The sequence below is a fragment of the Aquarana catesbeiana genome, linkage group LG06 (genome assembly GCF_042186555.1).
Source record: "Aquarana catesbeiana isolate 2022-GZ linkage group LG06, ASM4218655v1, whole genome shotgun sequence".
NCBI classification, from domain to species: domain Eukaryota; kingdom Metazoa; phylum Chordata; class Amphibia; order Anura; family Ranidae; genus Aquarana; species Aquarana catesbeiana.
In genome coordinates, this window is record NC_133329.1 from 343,475,972 (window position 1) to 343,491,923 (window position 15,952).

The 15,952-nt window shown below is 39.2% G+C and overlaps 1 protein-coding gene across 5 annotated transcripts in view; it reads right to left on the reverse strand.

Annotated features, from left to right (window-relative positions):
• Positions 1-15,952, reverse strand: part of LOC141147023 (sodium channel protein type 2 subunit alpha) — a 323,489-nt gene that overhangs the window by 73,869 nt on the left and 233,668 nt on the right. For all 5 annotated transcript variants that reach the window (XM_073633969.1, XM_073633971.1, XM_073633967.1 and 2 more), the window contains one exon: positions 10,476-10,955. In XM_073633969.1, coding sequence (XP_073490070.1) covers positions 10,476-10,955 — 480 coding nt within the window. The remainder of the gene's footprint in view (positions 1-10,475; positions 10,956-15,952) is intronic.

Here is a 15,952-nt window from a genome sequence, read left to right on the forward strand (position 1 = left end):
AAAAGGTAAGGATCATACCCATAGCAGAGATATTTTTTTTTAAAGTTGGAGAAGCTCATAGGTTTAGCTAATAATTATTTTGCATAATAATTCTCTTTGGTCTGGATGGTTGGGGTATGTTAGGAGAAAAAAACACTGCAGATATATGTGCCCAGCTCAAATTTCATGAATCGGGTTTACATACACTTTAAAGGAGTTGTAAAGCAGAAGGTTTTTTTTTTATCTTAATGTATTCTATGCATCTGGAAAAAAGCCTTTTGTGTGTATCAGTCTCCCCAGCACCCCCTAATACTTACCTGAGCCCCATCTCTCTCCAGCGATGTCCACGAGTCCCTCGGCCATCCGGGACTTTCCTCCTAATTGGCAGAGACACAGCAGCAGCGCCATTGGCTCCTGTGGCTTTCCATCAAAGTCAGTTAGCCAATCAGGAGCGAGAGGGGGTGGGCCGAATGGCAGCTTCGTGTCTGAATGGATACACAGCTGAAGCTCGGCTCAGGTGCCCTCATAGCAAGCTGCTTGCTGTGGGGGCACTCAACAGGGGGGAGGGGCCAGGAGCAGCAAAGAGAGACCCGAGAGGAGGGGGATCCAGGCTGCTTTGTGCAAATCCGCTGCACAGAGGAGGTAAGTATCACATGTTTATTATTTTTATATCGAAAAAAAAAGATTTTACAATCACTTTAATAAATTGATTACTATGTCGATACCACCAAATGGCTACCTGAAAGAACAAGCACAACCTTTCCCTATCTTATTCCCCTACAGTTAGGCTTTTGTTATAATTAGTTGAAAATTAATGAGAGTGGTACTCCATCCAAAGCATTTTTTTTTACCATTTGGATAGAGTATGGAAAGGTGAGATCCTTCATGTCTGTTGGGGACATTTCCCCACTTCCTGTGTATTGTGTAAAAGAAATTTTGAACTGCTCTCTGGAGTTCTATTTGTATTTTAACAATATAACATTGTTATTTAGGAATCTCCAAAGGAAGACACAGAAAATCCACTTCTGGAAGGTGAAACAAGAAATTTACTCCTCAGCAATGTGCTGGGTGAGAGTGAAACAGGAAGTATGTAAGAGCATCCCAGCGGGAACAAAGAAGGACATGAATGCTCAGCTGAGAATCTAACCCTTCCCCACTCTGTAAAAAAAAGTTTGCGTTAGAGCTTTACTTTAGATAATACAATAATAACAGAAATGCAATAATTTAACAAACCTATCCTCAAATTGAAATTCACTGAAAATCACAACCTTACCACCAATGGAACATCATAAATGAAAGCAGGTCTATGATAAACACACATATTGCAAAATCATTCTTACCAGTTTATATACTACTTAACATTCAAAATGATGCATGCTCCTTTTTTAATTTGACGCTTGTGATCTTAAAGCAGTATAGGTTTAGAGCATGCAGTAAATGCTGAGGAAGTATTAAAAAATAAAATATAATGAAAAATTAAAAAATTATATTTTTAGTAGAACATTATAACTGGCCAGTCTCGGCAGATCATGCTGTGAATAGAGTCTTACGACTCCACCTAAGTCTAATAGCTGTGCATGTTCTGTATTGAATTGCAATGGACAGGCAAGGGACACAGCTGATTTGCATGCAAGCCAATCAAATTTAATTGTAATCAGATATTATTTCATGTAACCTTAGATAAAGTGGTGACACGTTGCTCTGCCTTGTTTAAAAGCACCAAAGTTGCATTCTCGGTTACTTCTGCTTGAATTTAACCCTGTGAGAAGTAAAAATAAGTGCAAGCAAAAAAAAAAAAACAAAAACAAATTAACAGCACCCCTAGCCTTCTTAAAACATATTAAGCAGGCATAGTGATTAGTCTGTTTTATTAAGCAATTTTAAGACTGTTACCCTCGTGACCACTGAGAGTTGAACTGCAACCCAACATTTGTAAGTCATCGATCTGAAAACGTTTCTGTTAACCATAAACTCAAAGATAGACAAAAACTAACTGTAACAAGGACCATTGGCTCAAGACCCTTTGTAAAAATATATGTTAAACAATCTTTAGTAAAGCAAGAATGTTTCGTAGTGTACATTCTTGACAGATAACAACATTTCAGTGTCTAACAAGAACAATTATTTTCTCTAAATGTGTTTTATTACAATAATTTTTTGGTTTAGACCCATGAAGTATAATGTGCTTAACATTAAGAAAGTAGATCCTAGTACCTTTAGAGTGGTACTGCCATCAAAACTTTTTTCTTTTTGCATAGAGAAGTCAAGAATTAGATCTAGATATTTATGTCAGGTTTTTATTGTTCTTCCCTAATGGGTGCTCATTAGAAAAATGTTCCCTCTCTTCCTCTGCTGGTGACCCAGTCTATAGGACACAAAGGTTTATAGAATCTCCCCAACAGGGGGCAAAAAACAAAAACAGAGAATACAGAAATTGTTCGAACCCTTCCTCATTCTGATAAAAACTGTTCTTTTTATTGACAATCAATTCTCCATCAGAGAGACCACTCTTCCTGGAGCAAGAAGTGAGGATACCTATATATTACAGGACATGTACCCCAACTACCTCCTTATTCAATATACTCTATATACCCCTCCTGCCTCTATATTATAGTACATGTACCCTAACTGTTATTCAGTTGGGGTAAACCTTTCACCAACAAAAAGTCTTATCAAAAATGATTACATTTACAAAAAGAGATACATTAATTTGGATAATTAAGAACAAAATGGATATTTGCTGTTGGGTTCAGATTTGCAATTAAAATTTTATTTAATTATTTAGCTATTCTCTGTTATTGTGACTAGTACAGAAGGGTGAAAAATAATGAACCTTTCCCTGGTTAATGTTCAAATGTTGCTGTTTTCCATGGGGATCTACGGGCACATGGAGTGTTCCATGTAGAAGAGCATCCCATAGACCCAGCTGTCTACTCTTTGCAAACAGCAACTACTCTTCTCAAACAGTACAAAGGAGGGGAGGGATAGGAACGTGTGTGGACAAATATTTGGTCTGTCCGACCCGGTTTGAGAACAAATAAAGAAAACCTGGTGCCCAGAGGCATGGTTAGAAACCCCTAAGGGTCTAATATAGACAGACCAAAAAATTGAGTATAAAAGGTATAAATTTATTTTTATTTAACAATAATACACATATAAATCTATACATAAAAGGAGTATCTGATACCCAATTTGTACAATTGTATTACCTGACCACTGTCCTGGTGCAGGATGGACTAGTGATGATCAATACAGACTAAGTTTGCATGTTCTCCCTGTGCCTGCGTGAGTTTCCTCCAGGTACTCCGGTTTCCTCCCACACTCCAAAGACATGCTGGTAGGTTAATTAGACCCTGTCTAAAAAAAAATTGGCCAACATATGTGTGTATGTGTATGTGCCGTGCTATATCGCAAATGGACACCGGCGGCAAAGCACCCTGAGGCGATTCAGTGCGCATAGGTAGCGCTATACAAGTCACTCATTCATTCATTCATTCATGTAAAACACCTTACATGTTACGGACTAAATGTCCTTCTTCAGAGGTTAATTTGGTTCAGATGGGTACAGATTTTCTATAACAGAGAAAATGTACAAATAGTACAATATTAGTATACAATAATTATTCTGAATGTTATAGCAATTGCAAGCTATACAAAAAAATCTCTAATCATGTGTGTTCAGCCATGTGTGTGGACTACTTACATAATAAAATAATCGACATGGAATAAGTCAGAGGAATAGACGATGGTTATACCAATCATGGACAGCAAATGAGATCCCCTCCTGAGCACAACAAGTTCAGAAAAACAGAAGGCAACCAATGCTTCCTGGCAGCATCAACAAAGCTGCATAGGATAGGGTCTGTATTTAATAGTGGTAAAAATAGTGAGCATACCTGGGAGATACTAGATGTATGAAGCTGTGATACTGTCGATGCTGCCAGGTCTTATTGTTTAGTGCTTTACTGAATGCACTCAATACACCTGTGAGTGACCTTGCTTTATATTGTTAACACAGTTACACTGGCCCAGTTCAAACAGGAGCTTTTGCTCCCCAGTCTTGAGCCCTTGCAGCGAAGCATTGGTTGCCTTCTGTTTTTCTGAACTTGTTGTGCTCTAGAGGGGATCTCATTTGCTGTCCATGATTGGTATGACCATCGTCTATTCCTCAGACTTATTCCATGTCGATTATTTTACTATGCAAGTAGTCCACACACACATGGCTGAACACACATGAATAGAGATTTTTTTTATATCTTGCAATTGCTATAATATTCATGCTAATTATTGTATACTAATATTGTACTGTTTGCACATTTTCTCTGTTATGGAAAATCTGTACTCATCTGAACCAAATTAACCTCTGAAGATGGACATTTAGTCCGTAACATGTAAGGTGTTTTACATCTGTATTGATCATCACTATTCCGTCCCGTACCAGGACAGTGGTCAGCTCATACAATTGTACAAACTGGGTATAAGATACTGCTTTTATGGATTGATTTATATTTGTATTATTGTTATATGAAAATAAATGTATACCTTTTATACTCAATTTTTTGGTCGGTCTATAATAGACCCTTAGGGGTTTCTAACCGTGCCTTTGGGCACCAGGTTTTCTTTATTTGTTCTCTTCTCAAACAGTAGTTTAAACTTTATCAGTCAGTATATTACCACAGCTATGCATCCTCAAAGCAGCTTTTCCTCTTTTTTCTGTATTGCAGATGTCCAATTTTTCATCAGGGACCTCTTTATCCTATATTTTTGGTGCCAAAAATATACATTGCATCTGCTTTAAATGGCCCTTCATAAAATACTCTAACTTCCTTTAAGCAGCAATCTGAAAATGAGATTAGTGAAGCCTTGGGTTGCTTTGGAAATTGAACCAACAGAATCAATTGTCAGAAAAAGCAATCCAGAAAATTAGCATAGTGCATAATGCCCCTGGCTCCTACAGCCTTGCAGGGATTGGTCAGATGTGGGGGCTGTAATGCAAACAGCTCAGTTACCCTTGTATGAAAGTGTAATCCACATACTTTTTTTTTATTTTGCCCTAAGGCCTCATGCACACTGGATGTTTTTACAGCTGCTGTTTTTGGCTTCAGACATTTTTTTCTACAGTCAATAAACTCTCCAGCATGTTATCCTATGTGCCCATGCACACATAGGTTGTTATCAACTGTTTTTGGCTGGGGTTTTTTTGGCTGTAAAAAAAGCCCAAAACTAGTGGGTTTTGAGATACGTTTTTTAGCTGTAAAAACGCCGTAAAAAAGGCTAAAAACACAGATAAATGCACATAAATGCGCAAAAACCGGGCCCACCAGCGTTTAACGTTTTTGAATCATTGAAAAAAAAAATGCTAAAAAAATGCTAAAAACTACTATTGCAAAAATGCAGAAAAACTTTGAAAAACTCACTGCAAAGCTACTGGCTTTATAATATTAATATCATGTCCAGTGTGCATGATGCCCTAAAGGATTACACAAAATGCAAAATCAAACTAAGACAAAGGGAAGGAATAAAACCCCATAACATTCTGCCTTCTTAAAGTATACCTAAAGGCAAAACCTTTTTCTAGTTTTGGATAGAGTGGAGAGGGATTAGAACACCTGTCAGGTTTTATTGCTGTCTGTACTGCCATTAAGGAAATTCACCCTCTGTATTTGTCAAGTTTACCATTATCATTGAAAGTGAAAGTAAAAGAAAATCCAAAATTTTGGGTTGTCCCCAGAAAAATAGTAGAGGGGATATCTTCCAATGAGGACCCTAGTTCTGGTGACCTGGGGGTCCCCAAGGAATTCCCTTAATTTGCAGGGATTTCCTCTCACTGCCTGTTTGACTATGGGACAGGAAGTGAAGGGAATTCTCCACAATGGGACATAGATGGCGGAAAGAAAAATCTGACAGGGGTTATAACACTCCCTTACTCTATCCAAAATGAAAAAAAAAGAAAATTGTATCATACTTACCGTAATTTTCTTTTCCTGGTGCCTATCCATGGCAGCATACGTATGATAGTAGCCCCGCCTACTTCCGCCCACAGGACCAGGGCATAGCTATAAAAAATTAACACCCACACAACAGCCCATTCCCTGTACATCACTAGGAATGAACTGGGTGGGTTCGGTATGCTGCCATGGATAGGCCCCAAGAAAAGAAAATTACGGTAAGTATGATACAATTTTGTGTTTTCCTGGTGCCTCCATGACAGCATTCGTATGATAGATCAATAACTAGCTATCAGGGTGGGAAGCTTCAGCAAATCCTATCATAAGATAGTGAGTAAGCTACTGGCTTCCTGCAAAAGACAAGTGTAGGGAGGAACACTAAGCCCATCACTAGTGCTGAAAGAATGCACTATAATACAACCAGATTGACTCCCCTGCCTGTCATGTTGGCTGACATCTCTGCATAAGGTGCCCACGATGTTCAGATGCTGCTGGAGGAACGTACAGCAATTACTTTCGGTAGTTGCAGCCCGGCCACATAGCGGGACCTTAGAATTAACTTTATGAATTGTGGACTGGAGCCTTCTACCATTGTTGGTTTCTAATGCCCTGTACACACGGTCGGATTTTCCGATGGAAAATGTGTGATAGGACCTTGTTGTCGGAAATTCTGACCGTGTGTAGGCTTCATCACACATTTTCCATCGGATTTTCCGACAGACAAAGTTTGAGAGCAGGATATAACATTTTCCGACAACAAAATCCGTTGTCGGAAATTCCGATCGTGTATACACAAATCCGACGGACAAAGTGCCACGCATGCTCAGAATAAATAAAGAGATGAAAGCTATTGGCCACTGCCCCGTTTATAGTCCCGACGTGCATGTTTTACGTCACCGCGTTTAGAACGATCGGATTTTCTAACAACTTTGTTTGACCATGTGTATGTAAGACAAGTTTGAGCCAACATCCGTCGGAAAAAATCCTAGGATTTCGTTGTCGGAATGTCCGAACAAAGTCCGACCGTGTGTACGGGGCATTAGGAGCTAGGTATATCTACTTTGGCTAGCTGATGACTGTTTGCAAGTGGGCTGTTTTGTGGGTGTTAAGTTTTTATAGCTTTGCACTGGTCCTGTTGGCGGAAGTAGGTGGGGCTACTATCATATGTATGCTGCCATGGAGGCACCAGAAAAAAGTTTTGCCTATAGTTCTACTTTAAGGACCATTTGTGGTCTCTCTGCAATTCTTGGCCTGTATATTAATAGTTATATGGAAAAGTCCCAGATCCAAATTGATTCTTTTGTCACATTATAGAATATTAGTTTTCCTGTAATAAGCTTTTTTAGTGTCCTAATGTGCAAAGCTGCATTATGTTACCCTATACATAAACTTTTAAAATGTAAACTTGTCATTAAATAATAGCAGCAATCATTACTATTGGTTTGAAGAGAATGCAGAGGAACCCAACTAGCAAGTCTGTTATCAAACTATTTCTGCAGGCAGCAAATGATGAGACACCACCAATGCTCCTAAAATTAAACCTAAATCTGGCATTGAGGGTTACTCCTTACAAAAGAATTTGTAGTTCTCTCACAGCTTGCTGACTATATGCATAAACTCTGAGCTGGCTTTCCAGATATCCAACTTCCAATATCCTTTTAGTGTCAAATCACACTCTTCTAAATGGCACCTCATCCACAGTAACACAGAGTTGTGCTGTCGTGTGCTTCATTGTTAAATATAGCGTATGCACCTTTTTTGGTTCTTTTATTCAAAGGAATGGGCTGCATTAATACAAGACATGTACTTTGAAACATTACACATTAAATGCACTGCTCTGTAAAGGTTTGTCAGACCTGATTATCAATAAAAGGCAAGTTTGGAACGTGGTTCATCTGGTGTTAGGCAAGGAAGTAGAGTTCATTTCATTCAAAGAGTTGTTTCTGACAAAACAGAATGTACCCTTGTCTGAAACTACTGCTGGTTTGAGAATTTTGATGGGATTAATTTGTCTTTTTTTTTTTCTTACAAATATAATCACTTTGATTTGAAAAGTTTCCCATTAACATCGTTATCTCTTCAGGATAACTTTCATTTTATTACCCGGGGATTGCTGGGTTCTCCAAAGGGAGAACCAGCAAATGATGAGCCACTACCAACATGCTGCCTCTGTCTGGTGTAAAATCTATACTAACCAGAAAAGAACTGATAAGAAAGCAGAGCAAAAGGGAAATAAGTAGTCTGATTCATCCAGCTGTGCTTGTAATCAGAGCTTCAGGTATTGAGCTCGGTAAACAACAGGCTTTTTTTTTAGCCTAACACACATTTAGCCTAGAGTGTCCCCTGCAGCCTGAAAATATGACATATTTATATGGCAATTATCTAATAATATGTAGACAAACATTTTTACATTTATATATTTTTTTCATGATGAAAAAATAAATACAAAACACGAAATGCTCCCTTTAATACTGTAAACATTCTCTACAATAATGGCTACAGAAAGTTAAACCTTAAAGAACTGGTTAAATAAAGAAAGACCTAAACTGCATGGGTGAACTGTTCATTTTGTCTAAGGGATTATACTTACCTGATTAGCCGATCCTCTGAGTGCATGATTGGTCCCTGCGGCTCCTGCTCCCCCATACACTAGCGGTCTTGTGAATGGACTGTTCCTGATTTTATCACGCCTATAAACCAGCTCTGGACGTGAGGACGTCAGCAACAGTCCACTGCTGGACGTGGAAAGCGTGATTTTCTGGAGGAACGGATCGGGTAAGCATAGCCTTTCTGTGCACCCCTAGACAAAACAAGCAGTTAACCCATGCAGTGAGAGCACAGCCCCACTGCATGGGAGAAAACATTTTTTCATGGAGTTCTGCTTTAAATTCCATGTTCCAGGGTGTTACAAAGCCAGGTTTAACATTATAATTGATCTTTTGTAGTATACAAAATGACACCTATAAGGCTCTTTCACACTTTTGCAGTTCAGGCATGTTAGAGAGTCCTATACCATTCTTGTCAATGGTACAGTTCTATTTACGGACAATGCATTGTACTGTGGTGATTTTTTTCAAAAAAATAATTCTGCTTGCTGCATATTGGTGCGGCTTTCAGTAAGCTCATCTTCCACAGAAATGAACTGTACTGCATGTACAATACATGAAAAACCACTACAAAATGGAAAATGCATCAGAAATGTACTGCAACTAATGCAAAAAATAACTTAAAACAGCATATTACACAACCTATACATTTTTAAACACAGAGCTACCAATAGGACTTAAAGTGTTACTAAACCCAGGACTCTGCATTCACTATATCTGATCTCCCACAGTACACAGAACATGGAAATGCAATTGTTTAATAAATATAGACAGCTAAATACCTTTTCTCATCAGCAGTTAGAGCAGCTTGTGACTTCTATCAGTGTCTGGTGAAAGCTTGTAGGAGGAGTTTTCATTCTCCCCTAATTGTCCTATGAGGCTGTAGGACCTCTGACCCTCTGTCTGGACAGTGCTGATTGGCCCTGTGCTGATCATATGCACCCTCCCAAGAAAAAAAAAAAAAAACTATCTAGCAATACACACCAAACTGAGCATGTGCAGAGTGCCCCCAGGGTTTTGTACTATCAGGAGATGGATTGGGGACTGTGAAAGAAGGGGAGGATCAGAGAAGACAGGATCAAACAGACTTTTTACACAATACAGAGGATTAACCTCTTAGGTTTCACAGTGAGTATAACAAGCATGCTTTACCGCATAAGACAGGATCAAACAGACTTTTTACACAATACAGAGGATTAACCTCTTAGGTTTCACAGTGAGTATAACAAGCATGCTTTACCGCATATACAGACTGTTTTTACTGTTGTGGGTTTAGTAACACTTTAATGGAAAAATCTGCAACAAAGTAACTACATCTCCTAAATCATATTATCCACTTTTTGATCATATAACCATTTACTACAGATACATCATTATAGTTGTATTAAGGAAAAAAAATCAAAGTGTTGTATTTCATGATTATATAATTTTAGGAAATTAAACATTTTGCTTAAAGCAGAGCTCCACCCAAAGGGGGTAGTTTCGCTTGAAGGAAGTCCCCTGCTCCTCTTAAACAATTGGCACTTTTATGGAGTGTGTGGGGGGGGGGGGGGGTAGCGCTTACCCGATTTTGACAGGAGCTTCCACTCTGACCACCTAGGCGATCGGAGCAGAAGTTCTCCTCCTCTACCCTGCAGTCTTCTGGGACACGTGACAGGTCCCAGAAGACTACATCCACCATTCACAATGCGCAACTGTCCCAGCCGGGTGTCCATAGTGAAGATACCAGTGCTGAGGAAAGAAGACAGTGGGTGAAACTGACTGGGGTGAGCACACCACTGGATCCTGGGACAGACGAGTGGCTGTTTTTTAAAAGTCAGCAAATATAGTTTTTGTAGTTGCTGACTTTTATTTTTTTTGCAGGGGACTGGAACTCCTCTTTAAGTTATCCTAAGTATATAAATATATCAGTAATAATAATCAATGTATTGGTAAGGCATACCTCTTTACTTTCTTCCAGGTCAGATTCACTGCTGAAGTCTTCTGTATTGAGATTTTCAAAATCAGATTCCCCAACAGCGATGGGAACAGTCACGGTGAGGCTTGGGTTATGTATAAAGGACATGTAATCACTCTCATCGATAATATACTTTTCCATACTGCTGCCTACTCCACTTGTAGTTCCATTGCCACCTTTGTGATAATCTAGGTCTTTATTAATATCAACCGCATTATGGTTATAAAGACAGCTCTCTTTCCGATTGTGCAGCTCTTCGAGTGGTTTGATTTCATCGAGAGCTTTCTGTTTCTTCACAAAGGCTTTTTGGATGCATTCTCGCATTGTTTTCTTTACAAAATCTATTCCCCTCTGTATTCTTCCCACAGCAATCTGAAGGTTGTTCATCTCATTGTCATCATCTGTTGCTGTGAGGTTGTCGGAACTAAATGAACTCAGCAACAAGGCCAGGAACAAATTCAAAACCTATGCAGTACATACAAAGGCAAGTTAACGTTTTATGGTAAGACTGTATCAGTCCACGCACTACAGTGCATATAACTAGTAATTTTCTGATGCTCTGAAAAAGTACATGTAAGAAAGTTTCCCAAATTGCAATCAAACGAAATAGGTACATTTAAAAAGTGTGCAAAATATATTAATAATGCTACTTACAATACAGTATAATGAAACCATTAGTGTGGTAAGAGATTTCTTGAGGAGAATCATAGGCACTATGGGACCACTGGGAACTTAGTCCATTATCATCTGTTGGGGCTTTCTATCCTTACTGCTTTATGGTCACTTACCTGGATTCTCCCTATATTTACAGTAGACCTCCTTTTCTGTACTTAGTTCACAACCCTGTTATAGTATCTAGCTAATGTTATGAGAATCCACGTTAACAATTATACCAGGAAAGGGTGGTCCAAAGGGAGAATCCATTTAAGTGCCTAAAGTGAAGGGGGTAGGCAAAAAAGTAGGGTTGAAGATAGTATGTTGCTCTATTCACTGATTTTTCCCTCAATTTTATAGTATACTATTTATTGTGCTCAAGCACATTGCTGGCACAATTTCTGTCATTGTGATAATATTACATATGAACTATAACTGGGACAATGCTTTATAGGATTATATACCAAGACTTTTTTTTATCAGAATGAAGCCTGGCCCTAAAATGGGAGTGTTGGAAACTTTTGTGTTGTCCCAAGCAAGCCATGTTTGTTAACTGGCGTTATTACTGTGTAATATTTTACAAACTTTACAAATGCAGCTGTAAAGCAGGTAATATTGCTAAACTATCTGTACCGAATTATGAGCCTACCTCACAGAGTATGTGTGAACTACAGTGCCTTGAAAAAATATTCATACCCCTTGAAATTTTTCCACATTTTGTCATGTTACAACCAAAAACGTAAATGTATTTTATTGGGATTTTATGTGATAGACCAACACAAAGAGACACATAATTGTGAAGTAGAGGGAAAATGATAACTGATTTTAAAATTTTTTTTACAAATAAATATCTCAATAGTGTGGTGTGCATTTGTATTCAGCCCCCTTTACTCTGACACCCCTAACTAAAATCTAGTGGAACCAATTGCCATCAGAAGTCACCTAATTAGTAAATAGAGTCCATCTGTGTGTAATTTAATCTTGGTATAAATACAGCTGTTCTGTGAAGCCCTCAAAGGTTTGTTAGAGAACATTAGTGAACAAACAGTATCATGAAGGCCAAGGAACACACCAGACAGGTCAGGGATAAAGTTGCAGAGAAGTGTAAAGCAGGTTTAGGTTATAAAAAAATATCCCAAGCTTTGAACATCTCACAGAGCACTGTTCAATCCATCATCCAAAAATGGAAAGAGTATGGCACAACTGCAAACCTACCAATACATGGTCGTCCACCTAAAGTGACAGGCCAGGCAAGGAGAGCATTAATCAGAGAAGCGGCCAGAAGGCCTATGGTAACTCTGGAGGAGCTGCAGAGATCCACAGCGCAGGTGGGAGAATCTGTCCACAGGACAACTTTTAGTCATGCAAATCTGGCCTTTATGGAAAGGTGGCAAGAAGAAAGCCCTTGTTGAAAGAAAGCCATAAGAAGTCCCGGTTACAATTTGCAAGAAGCCATGTGGAGGGGACAGCAAACATGTGGAAGGTTCTCTGGTCAGATGAGACCAAAATTGAACTTTTTGGCCTAAAAGCAAAATGCCCTGTGTGGCGGAAAACTAACACTGCACATCACCCTGAACACACCATCCCCACTGTGAAACATGGTGGTGGCAGCATCATGTTGTGGGGATGCTTTTCTTCCGCAGGAACAGGGAAGCTGGTCAGAGTTGATTGGTAAATGGATGGAGCTAAATACAGGACAATCTTGGAAGAAAACCTGACTTGAGACTGGGGCAGAGGTTCACCTTCCAGCAGGACAATGACCCTAAACATACAGCTGGAGCTACAATGGAATGGTTTAGATCAATGGTTTAGATCAAAGCATATTCATGCGTTAGAATGGCCCAGTTCAGACCTAAATCCAATTGAGAATCTCTATCAAGTCTCAAGACTTGAAAGTTGCTGTTCACAGACGCTCCATCCAATCTGACAGAGCTTGAGCTATTTTGCAAAGAAGAATGGGCACAAATTTCACTCTCTAGATGTGCAAAGCCAATACCCAAAAAGACTTGCAGCTGTATTTGCAGAGAAAGGTGGTTCTACAAAGTATTGACTCAGGGGGGCTGAATACAAATGCACACCACACTTTTCAGATATTTGTTTGTAAAACATTTTGAAAACCATTTATAATTTTCTTTCCACTTCATAATTATGTACCAATTTGTGTTGGTCTATCACATAAAATCCCAATAAAATACATTTACGTTTTTGGTTTTAACATGACAAAATGGAAAATTTCAATGAATATTTTTTCAAGGCATTGTATTTGTATCCAAAGTCCGAAAAGAAAAGTGATCACTGCTCAGACAATAATTAGAACACAACCCGCAGCAGGTCCTCGTCCCGGCTCACCACTGTCAAGGAGTAGTATAAAGAACAAGAGGATGGCCGCACACCACAGAGAGGGATAATGCTCAAATATTCTTTATTGTAACCACAATGCCAGAGATATCACAGGAGCATGACTAGTTTGCTGACGCATTTCCAATTATTATTATGTGCTTGTTCACAACACAAGTATGGCCTCAACACAAGTCATTTAAATGCATAGCTAAAAGGAGAGGCACCTGAAAGGGCTTGAGTTGATTGGTTGACTAATGAAACACTTAAAACACACATGATAAAAACATTAAACAAAATCAATCATTGCATGTTTTTAGACCAAAGAAAGGAAACATAATAACATTATAATAACATTATCAGGAATGTCACATCTAAGATCATACCAAAAAATAATTTTAAAGGAGGGAAAGGAAAAAGAAAAGAGAAAATCATCAAAATTATAATCCAACAAAAACAGATTAATAAAAAAAAAATAGAGCCAAAAAGGAAGCACAATAGGCCACCATCATTGAAAACACAGAGACAGAACATGATACAACCTTGGAATAATATCACTATATAACAAATAGCAAAATATCCAAGCTGCATCACATAGAAGAAATAACTTCTCTCATGTCGTGTCTCTGCATGATGGTGACAGGCAAAATGTGCAACCTCTAGACATAAGTGTAAATAACATCAGGGAACAACAAAACTACATAAATACTGCATTAATAGATGCTCAGTACCTCATTCATAAAAGTGTGTTATATCCCATTCAAAATCTAGACCGTATGGCATACGTGTTTTAAAAATAAAAAATCGAAAAGACCTCCCTTTTGCACAGAAGTCTAAAAACATCACCTGCACTCCCACCTCTGAAGTGCCTCCAATATGGTACTGGTTAAAGTGACGAGCGACATTAGTGGATTGATTTTTCTCTATGCTGAATAGATGTTCATAAAATCTGTTCCTAATGCCCTGTACACACGACGGACTTTCGACTGACTTTCTAACAAACGGACTTGCTTACACACGATCACACCAAAGTCCGACGGATTCGTACGTGATGAGGTATGACCGGACTAAAATAAGGAAGTTGATAGCCAGTAGCCAATAGCTGCCCTAGCGTCGGTTTTAGTCCGTCGGACTAGCATACAGACAAGCGGATTTTTCGACCGGACTCGAGTCCGACAGAAAGATTTGAAACATGTTCCAAATCTAAAATCTGTCTGATTTTCGACCGAAAAAGTCAGCTGCAGGTCCGATGAAGCCCACACACGGTCGGGTTGTCCGACGGATTCGTTCTGTCGGACCAGTCCGGTCGAAAAGTCCGCCCATGTGTACAGGGCATAAGACATCTAGTGGTGCGCCTTATATACTGTATGTTACACAGCTTGCATGTGATACTATAAACCACATATTTAGTATTACAATTGTAAAAAGACTGCAATCTGTGTTCCTTGATGAAAAAGACCATATGCAACAAGGACAACTAGTGGCACCACATCTATAGTTGCCCCTAAAATGCAGCCAGGTGACAGACTGTTTTCTAACAGGATTTAACATGCTTGGAGATAAAGAATTCCCCAGTGTAGGGGCCCTTCTGGACACCATGTTTTCTCCATCTCTCAGGAGATCGGCACAAGTCGGTCCTCAGAGAGAATGGGAAGGTATAAGGGCACAATCCGCTTAATGTCCTCAAACTCAAGACTAAATGGTGTGCTAAACGTGGGTCGCTCTTTATTAAAACTCTTCTTGGTACTCTTGCGATCAGCACGCCCAGTGCCCTTGAGTAGATCACCCCTATCTACCATCCACCTGGGATACCCCCTTTGCAAAAAACGTAAATATAGGGCCTAAACCTCTGTGTCATACGTTTCTTGGTCACTGCATATGCGGCAAATTCTTAAAAATTGGCCTACCAGAATACTTCTGATAGTATGATGTGGATGCCCTGATTTGGCCATCAACAAGGTATTGCCTGACAGGGGCTTTCTGTAGAGAGTAGTGTGTATGCCAGTCCCATCGCCACATAGTTGTACATTAAGGAAACAAATCTCCTTTTGTCACATCGTCCTGTAAAATGTAGGTTCCTCTCATTATTGTTAAGATATCCTAATGCCCTGCACACACGATAGGATTTTCTGACAACAAAACCATGGATTTTTTTCAGAAGGATGTTGGCTCAATCTTGTCTTGCATACACACGGTCATACAAATGTTGTCGGAAATTCCGAACGTCGAGAATGCGTTGACGTACAACACGTACGAGCCGAGAAAAATTAAGTTCAACAACCAGTGCGGCTCTTCTGCTTGATTCACAGCATGTGTGGACTTTTGTGCGGCGGAATTGTGTGTACACACACCGAATTTACGACAACAAGTCTTGTTGTCGGAAAATTTGAGAACCTGCTCTCAAACATTTGTTGGTGGAAATTCCGACAGCAAATGTCCAATGGAGCCTACACACGGTCGGAATTTCCAAC